At 46.1% G+C, this 23830-nt stretch overlaps 1 protein-coding gene across 2 annotated transcripts in view; it reads left to right on the top strand.

Moving 5' to 3' along the window:
- CDH4 (cadherin 4) overlaps window positions 1-23496 on the top strand; it is a 417925-nt gene extending 394429 nt beyond the window's left edge. For both annotated transcript variants that reach the window (XM_064391991.1, XM_064391992.1), the window contains 7 exons: window positions 1567-1820; window positions 4893-5035; window positions 8931-9164; window positions 10208-10441; window positions 14560-14699; window positions 16571-16735; window positions 18086-23496. In XM_064391991.1, coding sequence (XP_064248061.1) covers window positions 1567-1820; window positions 4893-5035; window positions 8931-9164; window positions 10208-10441; window positions 14560-14699; window positions 16571-16735; window positions 18086-18292 — 1377 coding nt within the window. In that variant the 3' untranslated portion in view covers window positions 18293-23496. The remainder of the gene's footprint in view (window positions 1-1566; window positions 1821-4892; window positions 5036-8930; window positions 9165-10207; window positions 10442-14559; window positions 14700-16570; window positions 16736-18085) is intronic.
- Window positions 23497-23830: the final 334 nt, after the last annotated feature.

Genomic DNA, 23830 nt, shown 5'->3' with positions numbered 1-23830 from the left:
TTTGTGGAAAAAATCCCACTACTTTACATCAGGCCACATCCTAGCAGAGCAGTGTGTCCTGAGCATCAGCAGCAGGGAGTTGCCCACATCATTCCCCATGGAGCTGCTCAGCCCCCGGCTGCCTCTGAGCCCCCTTGGTACAGAGTGGCTGTGGACAGCCTAGCAAACAGAGCAGCATGGAAAAAAAAGGAAAAAAAAAAAAAAAAGAAAGCTGCAGGAATATAAATTAGAGGGTATGTGAAAAGAAATTGAGGAAATGCATTAGTCAAATTGTTTCAAGGCCTTGAATAGTGTTTAAATGGGAACTTTTACCATGCATTGGTTTTGAATGCAGCACAAGTCCGTGAGTCAGCACGGGTGGGTGTACTGGGAATCTTTATGCTTCCTTTTATTTATTAAATGTTGGCCCTGCCTGTCAGGAAGCCATTTAGCATCGGGAACATTTGCACTTCAATTGAGTAGAGATTCTGCTGTTTTACCTTTTGCCCCTGAAATTTGTTTCTCTCGTGTAGGCTCCTATGATTTGATTTCCCTCCTGACAATACTGGGTTTTAAACAGGACATGGCAGGCAGCTCCTGCTGCTGTAAATCCCTGTCCAAGTTGGTGTAGCTGTGGCGTTTTACACCCTGAGTGAGTGCTTTGCAGACTCAGCGCTGGAGAAGGTATTAGGGAGGATGGATATGCTTCTAAATTTATAAATCACTGCAAAGCAGTTTTTAACAAGCAGAGGTGTGATCCTGCATAACTCGAGCCTCCCTGGAAGATGATTAGCGACTTCCCTCATAATAATTAGTGGGATGGTTTAGAAATTATTGTTATACTGGGCTCAGTCAGTCGTGCCAGCAAAGGCTTTTCACTCCGTCTGGCTCCTGGGACAGACACATTGTCTTCATGTGTGTGTTGAGTAGAGATCTGTGGCCTCCCAGCAGCAAAACCCAGCTGTAAGAGCTGTGGGCAACCTCCAGAGACCACAAGGTGCCTTGCAGGAGGAGGAGAGGTCCCACTGGAAAGACAACCTACTTAACCTGACCAGGGATTGTTCCTGGCAGCTCCACCTTTGCTTATAAACTCATTTAAGAGGGAAAATAAAGAGCCCTTCAGGCTCATGGGTCCACAGAGACTGTCCTGGTTCCACAGTCAGCAGTTTCAGTGCTAATAATACTGCTAAGTGTCAGTCCCAGCCCTCTGAACAGTCTCCACCTGTTGTATTAGAGCAGCCCTGGGTGGGTTTGTTCATTTGATGCTCAATTATCACAGGCAAGTTGTCTTCTGGAAACCACTTAGCATTGGAACAAAACACACAGGGCAAATGCTCCCTGCTGTTTGCAGTTTTTCCTTTGTGGAATTTTTTTAACTACTTGACCCTCCAAAAACTGGAAGGCCAAATCCTCCACTGGATTGAAGTTGCTCTGGATTTACACCTTCAAAAGAACTGAGCTCAGGAGGAAGCAGGATGAGGCAATGCCTTTGATATCATCTGCCTTCTAGTCTTGCAGCTTCCAGCCAGAAGGTAGAATTTATTCTCTGCTTGGCTCTCTACTTGCTTGTTTGTTTGTTTGTTTTAGGCAGTTGATTACGAGATGAACAGAGCTTTCATGCTGACAGTGATGGTATCAAACCAAGCTCCCCTGGCCAGTGGCATCCAGATGTCCTTCCAGTCGACAGCAGGAGTCACCATTTCAGTCACAGATGTCAACGAAGCTCCGTATTTCCCAACCAACCACAAGCTGATCAGGCTGGAGGAAGGGGTGCCAACGGGGACGGTGCTGACCACGTTTTCGGCGGTGGATCCCGATCGCTTCATGCAGCAGGCAGTAAGGTGGGACACCAGGCAGCCTGGGGCCTCCCCTGCACCTGGGGGGCTCAGCTGCATGAATCTGGGGAGCCAGGCAGCTGAAAAAGCTGATTTCCAAAGTGGCTGGTGGGATGTGAGTGGGTTGTGGCAGGGAGTGGCGCCTGCAGTCGAGCGCTTGCACAGTGCCCTGTGAGTCTGTAAACTCACAGCCCTGCTCCAGGTAAGGCAGGCTCTGAGCTCCTGGGTCAGGGAGAGCAGACACAGTTGGATCCTGTGTTACTGGCTTGCCGTGGGGCAGAGCACACCTTCAAGTGAAGCAGATTTCTGTGCTGTTACAGAGGTCAGGGCTGCTTCGTACCCAGTCTTTGGCTCTGCCTCACCCAGGGTGCTCTGACCTGTGTGGTTCATGCACTTCATAAACACAGGGGTTTAGGAAAAGGCGTCTTTGTTATTTCTGTTTTAAGGGGGGAAACCGAGGCATAGAAAGGGCTAGGCCTGGGTTTTCAAAGGGAATGGCTGGGATTTTTAATCATGCCTTCCGGAACATTTAGGTTCAACCTTGCTTAAAAACACAGTGCAAGAGGAGCTGTCTAGTTCACAGCGAGGCTGGTGGGGTTACAAACAGCTGCTGGGCAGGCTTTTAAAGTGTCAAATTGTTCAGTGTTGCCTGAGCAGTCAAACTCCCATTCACAGGCCATTGGCACTTGGTCTGTATCTCACCAGTGCTCCCCTTGCCTGCTCCCAGTAGGTGCAATTTGTTCCAACCTTCCCCTTCTCTTCAGAGCACCTGCCTAACGTAACCTCCCTTAGCTGCTTGCCCTATGAATGGGATTCAGCTGGCAAAATTTTAACCTTGTAAAAGTCAGATCTCTAACCAAGCAGCCTAAGATCACTTTTAATTCGTGCTGTGACCAGGAGGGTGTCACTCACTCAGTTTTGTCCCTCCTGGGCAAAGCAGGGACTGAATCCAGGGTCCAGGACCCCGGCTCACACACCTTCCCAGCAGGAAATAATTGGCAGAAAAGTGTAGGTGAGAATGAGTCCTTGTGACACTTTCACAACTATTTCAGCTCCGTCTGTGCAGAGAGGAAATGCATTTCCTGCTCTTGGATATTTTACATCTACAGAAATTGTTTTCTTTTTTGCTCCCAGTCTGTAAGAGATGTGGTATTTTTGGCAAAACTTGAGTATACGACATGACCATGGCTGAGGCCACTTAAACTTGCATCAGTTGTGACATTTTGTGTCAGGAAGAGTTTGAAATATTTCACCTGGCATAGAGCTGTCGGGTCTAGAAAATGGTAGTTTATTCACTGCCTCATCTTGTTGTCTTTAGACAGGGACTGTGACTTTGGAGGAAAGAGACCATCGTAACTAACAAGCCCATTTTTCTTATGTCCTTTTTGAAATATTGGCCTTTGAAGGGTCTTTATTTCCCTGATGTCTGTACCAAGGCTGGTTTTCAGAGGAGAGAACAACTCATTTGTGATTGAGTACTCCCCCTAACCTGGAGGGGGGTGATCTGTAATCCAAACGAGCTCCTGCTGTTCCTGTCATTGCACAGGGCATGTGTAGGGTCTGCTAAGGTTTCCTTAGCAGAAAAGAAAGCCAGTTACTTGAGTTGGTTCTTTCTAGGGCTTCCAGGACATCCACCAGCGCCTCATTTCCAAACCCCAGCACAATCTCTCTCCCTTTGCATCAGGACAGCCAATGCCCAGGCTCTGCCAGAAGCAGTGGGGTGGTTTTGGGGTCCTGTCTTTGTGAGATGTAAAAAAGATATTTCATTTTTTACTTCACAATTGGCATTGGTGAGTTAGGAAAAAAGATACCCAAAAGGCTAAACCTACAGATCCATGATGAGCACTTTGCAGAGCTGATCCAGCTGCCAGAGCCTTGCATACAGATTTCAGTCTCTAAATAGTCTTTGATGAAATAGAGTTTTTACAAATAGAAGATGAGGAGGCAGGAGCGTCTCCAGTAATGCACAGCTTGGCATGGGCAGTGTCACACCTCGGGTTATCCTCATTAGCCACAGACACATTCACAAAGCCAGCTTTGAAACTGGATCCCTGGTCATTTAGCAGAGAAAGGGCAGGAGCCTCACAGCAGTGATACTGAAATGAAAGCATCCCAAAGAGTCTAGCTCCATGAAATGTAATTCTTTCCTTTGGCAGGAGTTTGTGCAGCTGTGTGTTGCTTTTCTCTTCACATGGATTGACTCAGCTCAAGTTTCCCTTTGAGTTTCTGCTTCAAACAGCCCAATTCTGGAAAGGGATATTCACCAGAAGCCAGTAATGCTCTCACCTGCATATCTAATGACAAATTATATAAAACTATCAGCAGGTCTGAGTTACCCATGAAATAAGCTCAGCTTCTGTTTGCTTGTTTCAGTAATTTATAGTCTGGCCATTTATTACCTTCCAGTTGGATGGTTATGGTCCATCTCACTTCAAACAGTACAGAACCTATAGGCAGAAAAGCAAGAAAACAAGGAAGTAAGAAGGATGAACTGAACACACTGATCTGGAGAACACAGGAAAAGTTTGCCCTAAAAAAAACCCACGTTCTCAGCTAGTTGCATGGGACATGAATAGAAAACAGCTGTGAGTTGACTGAGTAATTGGGGAGTAACTCTAACAGTGTGGTATTCCCAAACTGTTGTTTATTAGTGGTGGGCAGAAAACTGGAATATCTTTGACTTCAAAAACAAGTTTTCAGAAGGGCAAGGTCAGGAGCTGGAGAGAACCGGAATCCATCCTCTAATTCAGACATATGAATGCAGTAGTCATTGCAGACCCCATTTCTGCTCAGCTGCAGAGACCTCAGGAAATGCCCTCTCCTAGCAGCAGGAAACTGGCATGTAAGTGGCACTTAGTGGAAAGAAGAACCTTTAAAACTAAAGTAATTGAAAAATTGAATAATTGTAAAGGTCAAAAACCGGATACTCAATTAGCATTGTGTTTGTCAACAAAACCAGTTATCTAAAGGTCCTTTGAATCACAGGTCAGGAGTCCAGAAAAAAAAAAACAAATTTCAAGCAATATTAAGGATATGTCAGTGAAAAGACTGCCATGTATTTATTTCCTTTCTCTGTAGATACTCTAAGCTGTCAGATCCTGCAAACTGGCTGAACATTAATGCCACAAATGGTCAGATCACTACTGCTGCTGTCCTTGATCGAGAGTCAGACTACATTAAGAATAATGTCTACGAGGCCACATTCTTGGCGGCTGACAACGGTGAGCCCAGGCTTCACATTGTTCATGCTTCAATAAGACTCTAATGTGATGCATTAAGAGAAATGATGCCCTGACAGAGTTGTCAGTATAAGTTATCTCTTTCCCAGGTTTTTATGGTCAAAAATGTGAAAGTGGGACGGGAAATTGCTGGAGTAAATTAAATGTGCACAGTATACGGGGAGTGTTATTAAGGGAGAGGGAGGACAAATGGAAAATTGATTTGGGGAGTTCAGTGTGGCGGCGTAGCCTGAACTTAAAAAAGTGTCAAAGGGATGTGCTCTCCAGGGGCTGCCGAGCACACAGGTCCCTGGTAATCCTCCCAAAGGCACTGATCAGAGCATTCAGGAAGCCTTCCATCAGGAAACCAGAAATCATTTTATGGGATGGCAGGAGGGTATTAAAAATAAGCCCATCTATTGAACCGTGGTGGCTTTCATAAAAGGTGTGCCTGTCACTGGGGCTGGGCTCTTCCTGGCCACTGCCTGCCTGAAATGTGCAGCCATCATCAGATCATCTGGGTGCTGCTGTGCTTATTACCAAAGCCACTTAGGCCAGTCAGATCTCCTGGAGAAGTCCTGCTTGTTCTTCTCATTGAAGATCACTTGGTGCTTTTGGTCCGGTCAGCGCTGAGAACTGTGCTGGCCTCACTCCAGGGCTGGTCCAGTGCTGGTACTCTGCTTTTCTCTTCCTAATCCTACTTAGGATGAACTGACAGATTTTGTTAACCACACCCAAATGTGGCCATGCTGGTATTTCGTTCCTCCTGGAAAAGGTTCAGGAGTTTCCCAGGACAAGGAGAAGGCCTTCCTCCCCCTCACCCACCCTCATTTCCTGCTGCAGGGTGCTGAGCACTCAAACCAGAGCCCTGCTTCTGCAGCACAATTCAGTCTAGGCTTGGCTGTGAGCACCTCAATATGTTTTTCATACTCTGCAGGTGCTTTCAGGGCAGTGTTGTGTGATCCCTCAGGCTAGAGATACCGTGGTCATTAAGAGAAGATTTGGTGGTGGTTGCAGGGCTAATAAAAACTTCCTCCCTCTGGGGTTCCAAAGGGAACTCCAGGCATCACTTCAATCATTGCATCCCCAGCACCAGGTCACAGGGGTGAGGGAAATTCGTGGAAGAGTTTCAGTGCTGAGGAGCTGTACCAAGAAGTGCATTTTGTGCCTTCTTTGTGCCATGAATGGTAGGACTCACCTCACAATCCTGTCCTGAGCTTCCCATCCATGAAGGCAACCAGGACAGGGAAATCCAAAATATTCTCAAATGGGTCTAGTGGTGTTCATCTGCAAAAGCCACAAAACAGGTCAAATGAGTAGGGCAAGGCTGTTCACAGATGCAGTGGTAGAGTTTGAACCTATCAACCCAATCCTCACCATCTGACCTTGCAAATTCCAGGCACTTGGTGCAACATGATGTGGAGTTAGCCCCTCTCCCTGGCTGTGGTGCTGATGCAGCAGTGCATCAGCACCTCCACATCCATCATTCAGCAGCTCAGAAAGTGAGGGCCTAGATAAATCTCTTTATTCTGAAAAATTAATCAATCACTGGTATATTGCAGCCATTAAAATGCACATAAAGCAACACCTTATTTAAAATTCTGTCTAGAGTGCTTAGGATAACAGCTAAAGTTTCATCTAGGCTAATAGACTCTTACCACATTGCTCCCAAGTTCCAGGTTCTCCAGCATCAAAGAAAAGCTTTGGGTCAAGGGTTTTGCTGGGGATTTTTCTGTCTTTCTTGAAGAAGCAGCAGCATCTTCTTTCCTTGAAGTTCTTTTTGCTGTTCTCAGTACATGATAAAGAAGTTTAGCCAATGCTCCTTGGACATGCTCTCTTTCTCTCCCTGGGCTCCAGTGTAGAGATGCTGTCTTTAAGAAAAGTCTTGGCTGCAGTGTAAGGAGGGCAGAAAGGGAATCCTAATCAACAGCATGGTTTTAACCTGGTTTCTGAGGAGACAGTCCTTTGGATTCACACTGTGTCTACACAAAAGTGGAACCTGGCAGTGTTTGAACCCCTCAGCCAATTTCAGCCAATCTCCCAGGGAAGCTGAGAATGTGTCATATTCCAGCAGGTTTCATGAAGCAAAGAGCTGAGCATGAAAACCTTGGCTTACACCTTGCTGTGGGAATGCAGACACTGGCCCTGTGGAAAAGGCACTGATGGAGAATTCAACAGCTAAATGTAGATGCAGAAGTTGTATTGCCTTCTTCCTCTTGTCATTAGTATTCCAATCTTAATTTCAGGGATCAGACCAGCTTCTCCACTGGAGTCAGTGATGCTATTTTAGTCCTCATCTCCTGAGGATGAAGTCCAAGGATCCTTCATTGCACATCAGTACCTGCTCTATGTCCTTGCTCTGTCCATATAAGACAGTTGAAATAATGTGAGACGTTGGTAGGACTTGGCCACTTAAAGAACTGTTTACTTTTCATTTCTCCTAAAAGTGCTCCAGAGCTGCACTCAGGAACACAAAAGAAACAAAAATACCAGGACTCAGATCCCAACAATACTCAATGGCCCAACAAAAGTGCATTTGTATGTGCAGCAATTGCAGGTTGTTTCAGCCACGTGCCAGTTAGTGCCTCTCAGGACTGAGGGTTTGTGTTCAGTCTGTCTCAAAGGTTACAGTGCTTTTACCCCAGAAGATATTCTGGGTAATGTGAAAGCAGTAAAATCACTTTGCTTGGTCCCAAAAGTCAGTTTCCATGTCCAGCCCCAGTATCCTGGTGGGCTGCCTCTCCAGAAGGTTTCAAGGCTGATCAAAAGGCAGTGTTTTGGAGGGAGACCTACCCCGTGCTTACAAGATGAAAGGATGAGAGTCCGTGATTGAAGAGCTTATGTGGGAGCCATGAAAAAAGGATTTCCAGGGCTCCTTCAGAATTTTTGAGTCTCCCTTGAGACATGGAGAAAGGAATGAGGGAAGGATGATCTGTGGAAGCAGAAACCTGATGGGGAAGTGGTTTGTATGGCTTTCTATCTAGCACTGGGAGGAAGGGCCAGGACTGAAAATACAAACTTTAAAAAGAATTGCTGAAGCCATGCAGGCAGAGGACAGGCCAACACAGAGCTGCCAGATAAATGTGTGGGGAGAGAAATGAAAAACACTGTGCCATTTCTGGAAAGACTGTTCTCTCCTGCCAGGGCAGATACTACTTTGTGTGACCAGCCATTAGTCTGACAAATGTGGCTCTCCATCAGGAAGGGGTGGAGGAGCAGGACTGCTGTGCTGTGACATCCCTGCTGGCTGGGACAGACGTGGAGAGGATGGGGAGTTGTGTGTTGGGACCTAACACTGTTGCTGGGGGTTAGTGGCATCACCCAGCAGGTCTGGTGGTGGCTCACACTGTGGGCTTCGAGCAGGGACCTCTCACCACTGAAGCTGGGGCTGTATGTGGGACATGCTGGGGAGTTGGGCTTTCTTTGAAGCAGAGTAACGATCTGCAAAGCTGAAAACTGGCCAGCAAGTGCTACAGTAAGTGCTGACCAATGGGTTACACTATGTAGATTTTTCTCCCCTCCAAGCCCTCTTCTTCCCCTTGTCAGCTCTCTTTCTAATGGTTTTTCTTCTTCAAAACAGCCATTACCAAGATTTGCAGGAGCAGCTTGGCATCACCTGCTTGCAGTTTTAGTTTGACTAGGGGCATTGCTGCAGGCTACAGATCTGCAGAACTCAACCTCCTGTTCTGCAGGAGTGAAAAACAGCAACATCAGGAGGCTTGGGGAAGTTTTATACTGCGTAAAGCAAGGGACCTTGCAAGTGCAGTATGTCCCTAATAAGGTCCAGGGAGGGGAGGTGGAAATCCTGGAGTTGTAAGGCAGAGAGGGGGCTGGTCCGTGGTGCTGCCAGTCCCGCTGCTCCCCAGGTGGTGCTCACAGGTCGGTGTTTCCCGTGCAGGAATTCCCCCTGCCAGCGGCACGGGCACTCTGCAGATCTACCTGATCGACATCAACGACAACGCTCCCGAGCTGCTGCCCAAGGAGGCGCAGATCTGCGAGAAGCCAAACCTCAACGTCATCAACATCACGGCCGCGGACGCCGACATCGACCCCAACGTGGGGCCCTTCGTCTTCGAGCTGCCAAGTGTGCCATCTGCAGTGAGGAAGAACTGGACCATCACACGGCTCAATGGTAAATGGGGCAGGCAATGCTGAGCACATTTGGGCTCTCGTTCACTGATGAGCCCCACGTGCATCTTCCAACTCCAAAACTTTCCCACTTTTTTTAATCCGATTTTTATTTTTTAAAGCACATTACGGCTGACATTATAGACAAGATAGTTAATCAGAAATGATTTGTATCAGACCTGCAGCATAACTCTAAGAGCCTTGGCACTTGGCTTTTTTTAATGCAGTTCATAATTATGAACAGTTATCAGTAGTGAACAGAGTATAAATCATCCATAATGGCCAAGGGGAAAAAAGCTATTATCAGTCTTCCTTATGTTCCTCCAGTGTAATTGTCATAAGCCACAATCAGGATCAATGTTCATTTCTCTGACCATAATTGCATAAAGGCAGCCTTTTAATTTACCATGGAACCAGGAGGGCTAGGTAAGTGTGAAGATTACCAGTATGTGAAGGATTTTTATATTGCAGTGTGCAACCACAAATGGCCCTAATTGCTCTGCTTATTGGCAGTTTCAGCAGAGGATGGAAAATATCATGGAGTTGTGGGCTGGTTTTGGCTTCAATGCTGGTCCCTCTCGCTGAGGTCTGGCAGAGGGTGCTAAACCAGGGGCAACAGCTCCTGCCCTCACAGCTCAGGGCTCAGTCACAACGGGATTACCTGGCTGTGCCTGTCATCAGTGAGTTCCCAAAATCCTCAGGGGGAAGGGTGAGTGAGTACAGAACCTGCACAAGTGGCCAGGTGCAGCCCAGCCTCAGGAAGCATTATCCATGTGTTCCTATTTGTTTGATGCCATTTTGAACACATGCAAGTGGATTTGCAAATGGCATGCAGGTAGTTGAGTGAGAGCACACAGTCCTTGGCAAAGCACAGGCTGCTTGTTGGCCAGACTGTTGGGACAGAGGTCTGAAGCTGTCCTGCCCAGGTGTGTTGTTGCTAACCTCTTCTGCAGGGCTCAGAAGAAGGCTCTAGCAGAGAAGCCTGCCCAAGTGTGGCTGCAAGGCTGTACCAGTGTCTGTCATCTCTCTGTCTGTCTTGGTCTCCAGGGGACTATGCCCAGCTCAGTTTGCGGATCATGTACCTGGAGGCAGGCGTGTACGATGTGCCCATCATCGTGACAGACTCAGGAAACCCGCCCTTGTACAACACCTCTGTCATCAAGGTGAAGGTGTGCCCGTGTGACGAGAACGGCGACTGCACCACCATCGGCGCCGTGGCTGCCGCGGGGCTGGGCACGGGGGCCATCATTGCCATCCTGATCTGCATCATCATCTTACTCAGTGAGTACCACAGGGCCTGGCCTAAAGCCTCAGGCTGCTCTGGGTTGGAAGGCACCTTAAAGTTCATCTTGTTCCAACCCTGCTGTGACAGGCAGGGACACCTTCCACTATGCCACGTTACTCCAAGCCCTGTCCAACCTGGCCGTGGACACTTCCAGGGATGGGACAGCCACAGCTTCTCTGGGCAACCTGTGCCACACCCTCACAGTAAAGAATTTCTTTCCAAAATCTGCTCTAAATCTACCCTTCTTCATGTTTCCCTGTTGTTCTTTCCTATAGCTTGTATTTTTCAAGCTCCATGCAGAGGGCAGATCCCTGAGCTTGAGCTGTGGAAATGGTTCACACATCTGCATTCAAACCTCCTTCACTGCAGCATCAGCAAAATGAGCTCTGCCTCTGTCAGACCTGTCTTTCTAAGACTTCCAGTAGCTTTACAAACATTATTACACCTGACAACAACTTGTAAGTAGTGAGTGTGATAGGATTGTCCACATTTTGCAGGAAAATGTTGAAGGCTCCTTCCAAATTTCTCTGTCAGATTCTCCCACAGCTCTCATGTCTGGCTGGCTGTGGATATACTGGTTCCCAGTACCAGATACACTGGTTATGAGAGTCAGGCTACGCCCTTGCAGAGCCAGTGCAGAACTGTGTTTTCTGGTAGTTCCAAGGAAAAGAAGAATGGTAGTTATTCCCATTGCTTTTAAAATTACATCGGACTGGGGGGACTAAGAGTGTTTTTAGAGGAAGGATTCTCAGTTTGTCAGAAATTATGGAGGACTGGGGATACATCACAGAGAAGGACTGGCCACCCCTTTTCTCAAGGCAAAACTATCCCTTTTGCCCTGGAGTGCTGTCAGTCCCAAGCTTCCATGAGCATTACCAATAACCATGCATGCGCACACTTAAAAAGTAAAAATTATATCATTATAACTTCAAGCAGGAGTTGGCACAGTAGGAATAGATAAAAACAAGCACTGAAATGAACAATGAGGTAAATATTAATCAAGAAACACAGGATGAATCCATGGGACTCTCATTAAAGCTAATGGGAGTTACAGTGCTAAATCACATTTAATATTTACCCCCAGTGTGTTTTAACAGAGAGCAGACAGAGCGACATATGCTCCAAGTGTCACCTCTGGGGACATGACATGGCACATTTGGAGAATGGGTCACCCCTGGACTTCCATCCACATCCTGGGCTGGTGCTGGGAATGTATTGGTGTGTATTGATCTGCTGGGTCAGCATGGAGAGTGAGGAAGGAGCTGGGTGTTTGTGCAGACCCTGCTCCTCTCCCAGCCCAGCTGAGCTGGTGGAGCATCCCTGTGCCCAGTTCCTGCCCCCATTCCCAGTTCTGGCTGCTCCCTCAGCCAGGGTGGTTGTTGGGAGCACCACGGTCGCACGCCCTGATGAAGATGAAGGTGTTCATCAGCCTCACCTCCTTCTGCTGTGCAGGTTTGCTGCTGCCCCTGGGCTCAAAGTTTGCACGGGAGCCACAGAGGTGATTAAACACGGGTCTTCTTTTTGCTGCTCTTGTATAAATCCAGTGGTAAAATACAATTTAGAACGGTTGAAAATCCTATTGACTGAAATTAACTTCAGCTGAAGGACATTTGATTTAAGAGATTCCTCTTTCCATTTTCAGATACATTATCCCATTTTAAATTATGGGTTTTATTACAAAAGCTTATTTTTACATTCATTGTAATTCTAATTGACTTTTTTTTTTTATCTTGGAGAGCTGCAAAGCACTGTATCAGTGATGAAAAATGTAATTTGCAATGAGCAGTTTTACAGTTACATCCTTCCAGTGTTTTGCCTCCTTTCTATCTGTTTCATATCATGACCTCTAAACAATAGCCTAGAAGAGAGGTTTTCTTGTGCTATTTGTCCATTTTAGAGTCATCAGGTCAAAGTTGGATGACTTTAAAAGGAAAAAGAAACACAGGGACAGATCCAAGATTGCTCCTGTGAAGGAAGTTTATGCCTTTACCTTTGCTCAAAGGGGTTTTTTCCTTCTTCTTGCTACCTGATGTATTAGCTGCACAAATAACATATTTAGAAGAGCAATGCAGTAAAAAATTGTGAAGGGTGAAGACAATAGATTTCAAGGAAAACTACATGCAGAGCGAAAATGGTTCTAACAGCAGTAATAGCACTTCCCATTCTGCAGAGTGAATAAAAGGAAGGAGAGTGCACTACATCCACCATTGACACTTTGAAGGTGGTTTTTTTTTTCCAAGGTAGCTGTAAAGGCATTAATGGCACCGTTTTTTCGACAAGTGCGTGAAAAAGTATCATTTAAAAAAAAAAAGGAAATAAAAAGATAAACCCCAGTAAGCATTATAATATTGTCTTTGTGGACCAGTCAGGTATCTTGTTGTGAGAGACTTGAAAAGGAACAATGAAAAAAGGACTTCAATAGTCTGCTAAATAGCTGAGGTTTTATATTACAGATGAGAGTTACATTTTCTTTCCTTTTCTTTTTTTCTTTCTTGAATAGATCTGGGATAAGCATTAAAGAAATGCTGAACTATCTGAAAACAATTCTGTTAGCTGGCAGGCAGGGATGTGCCTGTTGGCACACAATGGCAGTAATTAGCTGTCCGGCCCTCTTTGCTCACTTCATGGAATTCCTGTTGGGTATAAACACTTTGGTGCTGGGAAGAAGAACTTGGATCCCCCTAACCACCTCCTCCTGCAAGTTGGACAGCCCATCCATGTCCCCAGGGCCTGGTCTCAGATAAAAACCCCAAACTTTGGGATCTCACATCCTGCCTGAGTTTGCTTGTGTTGGCTGTGCTGGTTTGGCACAGTTGGGGGTTGACCCAGGTGAAATGAACCTGGGAAACTTGTTCCCACCTCCACTGCCCATCCATTGCTCCCTTCTCCTGCAAATTGCCACCACTGCAGCTCAGTGTGGGGCTTGCATGGAGAATGGAGGGGAGAGCAGGTACTGGGAGGTGTGACTGCAGCAGCTGCCCAGGCTGAACTTTGATTCTTCAGGGCAGTATTTGCAGCTACTGATTACAAAAATGAAAACAAACATATTAATGCGTTCTTGAAGAAGAAGAGATCTGCCTGCCTTATGTTAATGGAGACTTAAGTTCCCAGATATCTTGCATGCAGTAAATCACTGGGAGCACAGAGCCAGCCCCTGGGATGCGGGTGTCCCTTTGAAGGATGAGGTTGTGGAGCAGTGAGCCAGTGTTCCCTGTGGGTAGAGTTGTTTAAGAAGGGAAAAATTTCTCATGATTCAAGAACTGCTCATCTCTTGCTGTTACTGTGCTGAGAGAGATTAGCCAAGCCTGGCATGCAAATGCTGACGCCTGAGGAGCTTGGCTGTGTGCTACCAGATTTGCTCTCCCCCGTTCTGCAAAGCTAACCATGCTCTCTGAAAGGATTTCAGATGATCTGAGATTTGCTTTCCAAGTCGATGGCCAAATGCATGTGCTAATGTCCTGGCTAATCTGATCTCAGAAGTCTAAAGAGCCTCCCTCATGGACCAAAGGAGAATATGAGGGAGGCCAAATTGGATTACAGGACTCAGTGTTGTGCATCCTCCCCAGATCAGTCTTGCCTGGCCAACTGCAGAAAACAGCAGAGACTGTCACAGTCAGGGCTCATGACCTGAATGGGCTGAACCTGTGCCATGCTGCTGGAACAGCCCTTGTGCACAAATGTTGGGTAGCTGCACCTGCTCCTTCTCTGCAGCTCTCTTCCCTCCATCTTTATATCCCTGAATAAAATAAAGATGGAAATCTAATCCTGAAAACTCAGAATCCAGATCAAATATTTTCAGAAAGCTGCAGTTTTCACACTTTCTGGTTTCTTCTCCTTTGATTGTGTGTTTTATTCCTGATTAATATCAGCTCAGTCAGCATCGGTGATGGATCTTAAAGAAATGTTTGTAGTGGGAAACTGCCACAGTATTTACAGCACTCACTGATCTCTCCTTTAAAAATTAAACCACGCAATAAGTTAACATTTTATCCCTCCTGCCAGCAGCCAGTGAGGTTCTCTGCAGTGGGCGAGGGTAGGTGAGGAGTTAGGACAGCCTCAGCCTGGCCTTGTGCTGCAGGGGGCCCCAGCTGACCCAGGTTCCTCCCCGTTGCAGCCATGGTCCTGCTCTTCGTGGTGTGGATGAAGCGCCGGGAGAAGGAGCGGCACACCAAGCAGCTGCTCATCGACCCCGAGGACGACGTCAGGGACAACATCCTCAAGTACGACGAAGAGGGAGGTGGAGAGGAGGACCAGGTGAGAAGAGCCCCTGAGCTGTGGCCAAAGAGCAGATGTGCATTCTGTGCTCTCGAAAAAGGCAGAAACCACATTATTTTTAGTAGAATACATGCAAAAGGGTTGTGTTCCTTTATTTATGACCAGACAGCTTTATTGGATTCCCTGGTGTGGTGGAGGCACAGCAGGTCCTGGGGATAGAGGGACAGCAGGTCCAGGACATTCAGGATATTACTGGGACACCCTCCTGTGCAAGCAGGACCATGCCAAGAGGCCAGTGCCACAGGGATTTTTCTACCCCCTAGGCATCTTCCTGGAGAAGGACTATAAATCACTCAATTGACACTCATGTTCAAACCATATTTCTATTATTTAAGTCATTAAAATTGTGTATTTTGCCAGAGGTCTTCATAAAACCAGCCAGTAGCTACTTCCCTGCCCAGCCCTGTGGCCGCGGTCTCTTGCCTTGGCTTGCTTGATCTTCTGTGGGCTTTCCCTGCATTTACTTAATCATCTCTAATGTGCCTTAAATTTCTTTTAATTTCTGGACGTGGTTTGTGAGAAATGTCTAAAGAGATTTGGGGATTTTCTCTTTCACCACGCAGCGCGCGGTGGCAAAGCTGTGCTGGGTGGCAGAGCCCTGAGCCACAGGCTGCCTGAACATGTCTGCTTTCCTCCAGTGGCTCTTCCTACAGACACCAGTGCTGATACTGCATGAAAACTTCCCTGGCCTGCACTCCTGGGATGTGTTTTGCCACTGCTACCTGTCCAATTCCTCAGCTAAAATAGCAAAGTTGGGTCATTCACATTGAAGTCACTGTTTTTTTACTCCTACCAAACACAAGTAAAGAGCCCAGGACACTCTCAAATATTATGTTCATGCAGATTATGTGACTGTACATTGTGTAATGGCTTTATTTTTGCTTGTTGAATTGGACTGCATGGTTCCAGGTCAGTGCTTGGGGATCCCCCAAAACCACTGCAGCACATCCTGCCATGGAGGTCCTGGTGGCGAGCAGGTGAGCCCAGTGAGAGCTGCCATGGAAAACTCTGAGGCAGGAGTTTACCCAAACCTTGAAAAGTTCTTATTCCACAGAAAAATCCTCGCAATTAACATTTCTTTCTTTTTTCTTGTTGCTGTCAAGTTATTTATAAATATTGCTCCTGGAGATTCAATCATCCCCATCTGAGCACAAGGATAGTTTTCCTGGTAGAACAAAGCACTGTTCTAAGCATTCCAAGTAGCTGAAGTATCTGGTTTCAGGCAACTACACAGTAGGCTTAAATATTTTAGGAAGGATTCGTTAAAAATAACAGCAAAGGATAAGCAGCAAAACACCATTACCTACATGAATACATTTTTAATGAAATATTACCTGGTTCTCATTTCTAGGTGATAGAAACCTATTCTGGTGGGATTTTTCACAAGCAAAAAGAACATAATTACTTTGAAAGGTCTACATGCATAAATGCAATACACATTTTAATGGTTTTACTTCTGTAGAAATGTAATTGCAATAATATGTCTGCTAACTCTGTGTCTCTACATTATATTGTGTATTTTGTCAAAAAGTTATGTGTACACCTATGCACACACAAACAAAAGCCAGGGTTCTATCCCAAATATTTAGACACTGTGTGAAATATTCAGAAAGTATTTAAATACTCAATTTAACTTATAAGATACACTCTTAGGAGATCAATTTTATGAGCTCCTCAGAGGTCAGGTTCATCTGTAATTCAGATGGAGGTGCTGCATACCCAGGGATAAGATTTGCCATCAAACTTCAGCTGAAACAGAGTTAGACCCCTCGACTTGTTTGCACATGGAGTGAGCAGGTGATCTGAACGAAACGCTCTGGTTTTCACACTGTGCTTCCCATTTGTCACAGGATTATGATTTAAGCCAGCTCCAGCAGCCAGAGACCATGGATCACGTGCTGAACAAGACACCTGGAGTCAGAAGGGTGGATGAAAGACCTATTGGTGCTGAACCACAGTATCCCATAAGACCAGTAATCCCACATCCAGGGGATATTGGTGATTTTATTAATGAGGTATGTTCTGTGGGGGGTCCTGTGTCACATCTTCAAAGCTTGAGCAGCCAGCTAAAGTGAGGTTTCCCTGATTACACACACCAAGCAGTGCTACTGCTCAGGCCAGAGATCTGATGCCAGCCAGGGAAAGGATTGGTGTGAGCCACGGGTGCAGGGCTTGCCCTAATGAAGGCATTGAACCAGCAAAAAGCCCAAGATTTCTGTCTCGTGGGTGTCACAAACACCATGCTTTTCAGAGCCCGGGCAGAATGAGCCATTTGTGGCTCCTGCACTTGTAATTATTTCAGCAGTCTGTGCCTTCCTCGTAAGCTGTGTTTGGTGTAAAGCCTCAAAGAGTTTGCAGCACAGACTCAGATCAGAGAGAGTTTCTTTATGTTATGTTAGATTACTGCTCCTTTATCTGCCTGTACAAATATCTATCCATTTGGTATTTCTTATCTCATTTTTAGTTTTGAGTGATTGAGTAGTTACAAACCAATCAATGCATTATTTCCTCCGAGACAAAGCACACCATCCATTTCCTAAGCCAGAAAAATAAATGTTACAGCCATTTAATTCTATTATTACATGCATTTCCTGCTGTACTTTTCCCATTTTCATCATTAAAATGCCTTCTTCTTTTGTCCCCTTGCCCATCCTTCACTCACATTTACACACGTCTGTGCTTGTGAGGACTCACTCTCCTTACCCATGCCCCTGCTGCTGAAACCAGTTCCATCTCCCCACGCTGAGGCCAGGGCTTCTGAAGGTGGGAATGTGGAACATTTGCTTTATTGCAGGGCAATTCCACCCGGCTTTTCCTGACGCTGGGCTCTGCAGCAAAGCAATTCTTTTTCTCCGTATCCCGAGGCCATTTCCATGGCCTGCCTACACTGCTGCCCACGCTGCACAGGAGCAGCAATGCTCCCCAGCCCTCTGCCCAGGATTCCACACCCCACGTCTGTCCTAATTGCAGAATTTTGCCAGGAGTGATTTTTTTTTTATTATTATTTTGTTTTCCTGAAGGAATGAAAATCACCAGAATTAAAATACTGGTGGGAGAGGAAGGGTGCTGGTTTTTGTTTCATTGGCTAAACTGGAAATCTTAACAGGCAACCCCAGCAAGGGCAAAAAAAGCTTTCCATATCCAGAAATGGATCATTGGACATAAACAAATGGAAATAATAACTCTTTTCAGGGACAGTGGGAATTATTGGGTTTTCTGCTGGGGGCAGCTGAGGTCTCTACCTGGAGGTGCATCCGGGAAGCCCCAGGAATATAATTTTTCCCTTTTAGCTTTGCTGCAGGGATCCCAAGCATCCCCCCAGCCCCGTGGTGGGCATTAACAGCATGTGTTCATTCTCCCCCCAGGGCCTGCGTGCAGCAGACAACGACCCCACAGCCCCCCCCTACGACTCCCTGCTCGTCTTTGACTACGAGGGCAGCGGCTCCACCGCCGGCTCCGTCAGCTCCCTCAACTCCTCCAGCTCCGGGGACCAGGACTACGACTACCTGAACGACTGGGGGCCCCGGTTCAAGAAACTGGCGGACATGTACGGGGGAGGAGAGGAAGATTAAACTGACCTCATCTTATTACAAAAAAAAAAAAAAAAATTACAAAAAAAAAAAAGAAGAAGAAGGAGGAAAAAAATATAAGAAACAAAAAAAACCAACAAACCCACAGACAACGTTAACGAAAAGAGCCGATGCAGGAGCAAGAACTGTACAGATGTGGCAGCTTTTTTAATTAATATCCCCTGCTGACTGTATTGTTATTTTTAGTGGTGATATAGGAGGTTTCTTTGTTTTTTCCTTTTTTTCTGTTGTATTTTTTTTTCCTAGAATATTGAGCTGTCTCGCATGAACACTTGTCTCTGCTGCAGGTTTCTTTTTGGTTTTTTTTTTTGTTTTTTTAATGTCAGCTGGGATATTGCTCGTTTACCTGCTTTATGACTAAAGAGAGTGAAAGGCACTCTGTCTTAACTTGAATTTCTTAGAACAGAAGCACTGTTTTTAAAATATATATATATATATATATATTTGAAAGTGCCTTTTGGTGCATGTGTCAGATTCCCTTCAATCTCAGGAGTGATGAAAACAAACATACAACCATCCTGGGCAGCACTCCCTGTGACCCTAAGCCAGTTCTAGCTGGGAAGGAGTTAACAAAAAGGAACTGTGGAGATTGTTTCTTTTTTGCCTTTTTTTGTTCTGTTTTGTTTCGTTGGGTTTTTTTTTAAGGGGGTGACTCATTCTGGGGTGGAAGAAGATGGGGGGTGGGGAGGGGGGGAGATGTTTTGAGTCAAAATCTTAACAGCCATCTTTAAGCCTCAGCAGGTGGTGAACTAGTCATCATGTTGTATATAATTCAGTGTTATCAGATGCAAAATACTGACCAGAGGGCTCTGCTGGCCCCTGGTCACACTCAATGTAGCTGCATAGAACTATAGCATTGATAAAGCCTTTGGTTATTGCAACAGAGATCTCCGACAGCCCTTGCCTAAACCCTACGAAGTAAACGGTGACATGACCAAAGGCCCATCTGTTTGTTTTTCTGCTATCGCCGTGTTTTGGCTCCCACGACCTCGTGAGTGATGGACACGCCGGCGGGGTGAGGTGGAGGTGGAGGTGGTGTCCCCCATCCCTGGGGGTGCCCAGCACCAGTGCTGCTCTCCTGGCAGGGTTTGTGCGGCGGCGCCGCTCGCGGCCGAGGCAGCGCCAAGGACAGGGACAGGTTACCCACACTTTTCCCATCCCTAAGTATGGAGTTAGTCTCGTACCACATTAATGCCTTGGAGCATTAGTAGCCAAAGCTCAACAACATCGTGTGACTCAGCTAATGTGTGTCCTTTCTATTCGATGGGTAGGCGCTGCTATCTGTAGTAAATGTGTTTTTTTGGAGAAGAAGTGCAACGAGGGCCTGTTAAGTATCTTGTGGTTAATATGCTCAAGCATTGCCAAGTAAGCAAGAGGTTTCGCAGCATCCAGGCATAATTCAACATCAGTATTATAAATGGTAGCAAACTACCTAGTTTATATGTAGGGTCAGTTTAACCAATAACAAATAGTTATTAGCTTTTTTTATTACATTTTTCCTTTACTGATTTGGACTAGTGGGTTTATGTCTAATGTTTGTAAAATGATTTAGACTGCATGGATGTGTAATATAAACCACATTTAATGGATTATGAGCCACTTAATTAATGTGCTATGAAATCTTGGATTACCTGTGTTTTATATTCTGCAGACGATTTTGCAGTGGGTTCGCTAAAACTTGTAAAAGTGCTTAGATATATTTTCCTTTAAATCCAAGAATGTGCACAGTATTGGAAAGTGATTATCCAGGGGATAATCAGGCTTTTTTTGATATCTCTATTGATTCTCAAGTTGAATGCTAAGAGTTAAAGGGGGGGAGGCGGGGGGAGCGAGCGCGTGCACATGAGAGCGAGAATGAGGACGAGAGCTTGGGGTGATGAGTGGGAGCCTTTCAGAGGGTAAATTGGGCTGCAAGATCGTCTCTATAGATTTTTGAAATGCTCCTAGTGCATTTTATATTTCATTGTATCATATTTTCTATAAAATGCAATTTCTGTAAATTAATGAGCATTTGAAATGTGTCTTGTATGAAGTGGAATATGGTAAAAGTCTGCCCGAGGGGACTTCAGCGTTACCAGGATGTTACCAACTACCAAGGGTGAGATCTTTCTTTTTGTCTTGGTCGGCCAGTCAATGGGTCAGTTTGTCTTTCACGGCTTGGAGAGCAAACTCACTCTCACCCAAGGTTCTTGAGGAGACCAGGAGGCAATAGTGTGGACCTCAGAGGAGAGGGATGATGCTAATGGCAGCAGCAAGGTGAGGATGTCACACCACGGGCATGGGCTGGCAGCACCTGACACTCTTCCAGATTCCCATTCCATCGTTGTGAACTCAGTCATCTTGTGTGACCACCAGGAAAGTCTAAGTTTGCTTCTGCCATGTGCCGTCCCCCTCCTCTCGACCACTCTTGGCAAACCTCACAGCCCCTGTTCCCTGGCACAGAGGCTGCATGGCCCCACAGCCTCTCTTCCTTACCCATGGCACTCTTGATTCTTCCCTGTTTCTTTTGGAAAAGCCACGGGCTGGAATATTTCACCACCAGGGCTTTGTACCTCTGCAGAAGCTGCGGGGGCGCAGGCACAGTGAATAATAAAAATGCACTTGGTGTTTCTTGCTGCTGGTGTCCGTCGCCGTAGCCTCATCACCGACACGGGAGGAGGACTCAGCTCGAGGGCCGGTGGTGCCGATGGTTCTCCGTCCGCTGGGTCGGTGCCGCTGCCTGCCGGCTCCGCGCGGCTCCTGGAACGCTCGTGTGGATCCTGCAAAGCCAGGTCTCTGCTGTGAGCTGTGCCTTGCCACCCACCTGGGAGAGCAGCTCAATCCCTGCTCCAGAGCGCTTGGTGCTTAACATCTGCTGTGGCTCTGGCAGGGATGAGGGGTTTCAGGTAGGGAAGGGCTGCCAGGGGTGCGGGACGGCGGCTCCAGGCCATCAGCAGTGTGCGCTCTCCCCAGCAGTGAAAGGAGCCACTTAGCCAAGAAGGGGATGTTGTCTGACTTCAGCTTGTCTAAACATTTCAGGTTTTCAAGAATTTATGCAACCGAAGTCAAAGAAAACTCTTTGAGTGATTAAAAATAAACCAACCTGTTTCCATTGGCGACTTTTTTTAAAATCAGCAGATTTTATTTTCTGCAGCATTTGCAATCCAGCCATTCCAATCCCACGAGCCTATAAATCAAACCAAACAGATTATTGTGTTTTGACCCAGTTCTGTTCAGTCTCCCTCTGCAGGACCTCTTCCTTCTTTTCCTCTTCTCCTTTCTCCTCCCTGTATACTCCCTCTCTGAGATTTACAGCCCCACAAGCAGCAGCAGCCTCAGGCCACTTTTCTCGCAGTGGGATCGCTGGAAGGTAAGCGAGGGGCACATCCAGCAGTGAAAAGAGATCACTTTACAAACCTTTTTGCTTGCTAATGTTACTGGCGGTTTGTTACCCAGCTAAGAAAATTTACATTAATCCACGGGGTCCCATTGACAAGGTGACTTTGCCATCCCTCTGTCCCTGTCTGATCCTCATGGCTGTGACACAGCAACAATCAGTTGCAGCTGGAGGTGATGGTGACTTACAAGGAGCTGTGGTGAGGCAAAGAACCCTTGGCTGAGCCTGCAGTTGGTGTTTGTTCTGAGGCCACAGGAGGGGTTAATGCATTGACACCAGAGTCCCTGTTCCCTGACTAATCTAAACTAAAACATTAAACTATTTGAAGAAGTGATCCCCTCTCTTTGCACCCTTCAAGGCAGTGGGGAAGAACTTGTTTTCAGGCAGGTGCAGGGTATCCCATCCCTAAACCACCACTGTCCCACCCTGTTACCCCATAGCACTCCAGGGGACACCACCACAGCTGTCCCTGCTGTGTAAGGGATGGGGACAGCAAGTTCCAAAGGCACTGGGGCCAGACACGTGGTGGCCTCCCTGCCTCCTAAGGATGAGGATTGCACATCCCCAAGCCAGGCACGTGCAGGTCCAGTGTCACTGCTCTACCCACAGCCACCCCTGGCAGAGCATGGCCCACAGCCCTGGTGGTCTGTTCATCACGTAGCCTAAAACTGGGAGCAGCATCAGTCACAGAAATGCTTTGCAAGGCAAGGAGGAGATTCAGCAGGCAATTACTGACAGTAAATAGGCAAGTCTGTTCTAGGTGTCCCATGTTCTAGTCATGGTTTTGCTTCTGGTTTTGTGGTTTCCATTTTTTCCGCTTTTTTGTTGGACCAGGCAATGCCATTGGCAGCTGTACAATGGTGATGGGGAGTTTGCTCCCCATGGGTTTTTAGGGACAGTCAGGTCCAAATCCAGCCCTCAGAAGTGGGGTTTCAGAGGTGGCTGTAACTGCTTCACGTAGGGTGGACACTCGGGCATTGAAGAACAGCAATGGTCAGTGCAGCATCTGTACCACACAATATGCCAAGATTGCAATTTTGTTTAATCTAAAAAAAAAAAAACCTTATTAAAGATAAAATATAGAACTTTTATTTGTGATGTTTTTTGGAGCTCTTCATTTTAAGTGTGAAAAAAATACTGAGGGGGGAGTGGGGGAAATGCTGTGTCACGATGAATGCAAGTGTTTAAAACAGCAGCCAGACAATGTGGGTGTCTCCCACGCAAATTAACTCGGTTTCATGGGGAAAATAAAAGTTATTTCCAGTCCACACCAACCCCACATACAACTGCTCACACACAATGTACATAATGTAGTTAGTGCTTGAAGCTACAAACCTAATAGGGGAAAAAAAAAACAACAACATGTAAGTGTATAATTGGAGCACTTTTTTTTTCTTAATTTTAATTTTAATGATGATTTTGCATGTTTCCTTTCTGATGGAGAAGCTGTGTAGCAGCCCGCATGACTGTGGTTGTTCTCAAGGAAGACTTCTGCTGTTCTGCTGTATTCACGCTGAAGCGCAAAAGCAAAAGTTTGCGTCTGTTAACCCAGTTCAAAAACCTTTTTTTGTAACCGCCAACAGCACAAATATTTTGTATTGTTGTTTGTACCATTTTTGTACCAAAAACAAAAGAGGAAAAAAAAAAAAAGGGAAGAAAGTAAATGTTTTCAATGTGTTTTTAGTGCCACTGCAATCTTGGTTTCCAAACTGAGTGACAGGTTTGCTGATTTATTGTGTATCAAAGCTGAACTGGCGCACTGACGCCTGGCTCCAGTGTAATAAAAATAAAGTCCCCCTTTTGAATAGTCTCACTTGCTTTATTATTATTATTATTATTATTATTATTATTATTATTATTATTATTATTATTATTATTATTATTATTATTATTATTTTATTTGTTTCATTTTCGTTTCCCACGTGTCCACCCCAGTTCAATCACTGTTTGTGGCTCTTATACTCACAGTGAGCCAGCAAGGGGTGGCCTGGCTGCAGGTGTGGGTCCAGGTGCACAGACATCAGTGGGGTTTTTGGAGATCTTGGGTGCTCCTGCAGGAATTAGCATTCATTACAGGCAGGAGCGTGGCTCCCCTCTGGCCCATGTTGTTGTTTGGATCATGGCTGAGGTGGTGCAGGTTCCTC

Source organism: Passer domesticus, chromosome 16 (genome assembly GCF_036417665.1).
Source record: "Passer domesticus isolate bPasDom1 chromosome 16, bPasDom1.hap1, whole genome shotgun sequence".
In the NCBI taxonomy this organism is placed as follows: Eukaryota; Metazoa; Chordata; class Aves; order Passeriformes; family Passeridae; genus Passer; species Passer domesticus.
Note: the sequence above shows the minus strand (reverse complement) of the source record. Positions and strands in the feature narration are given on the sequence as shown.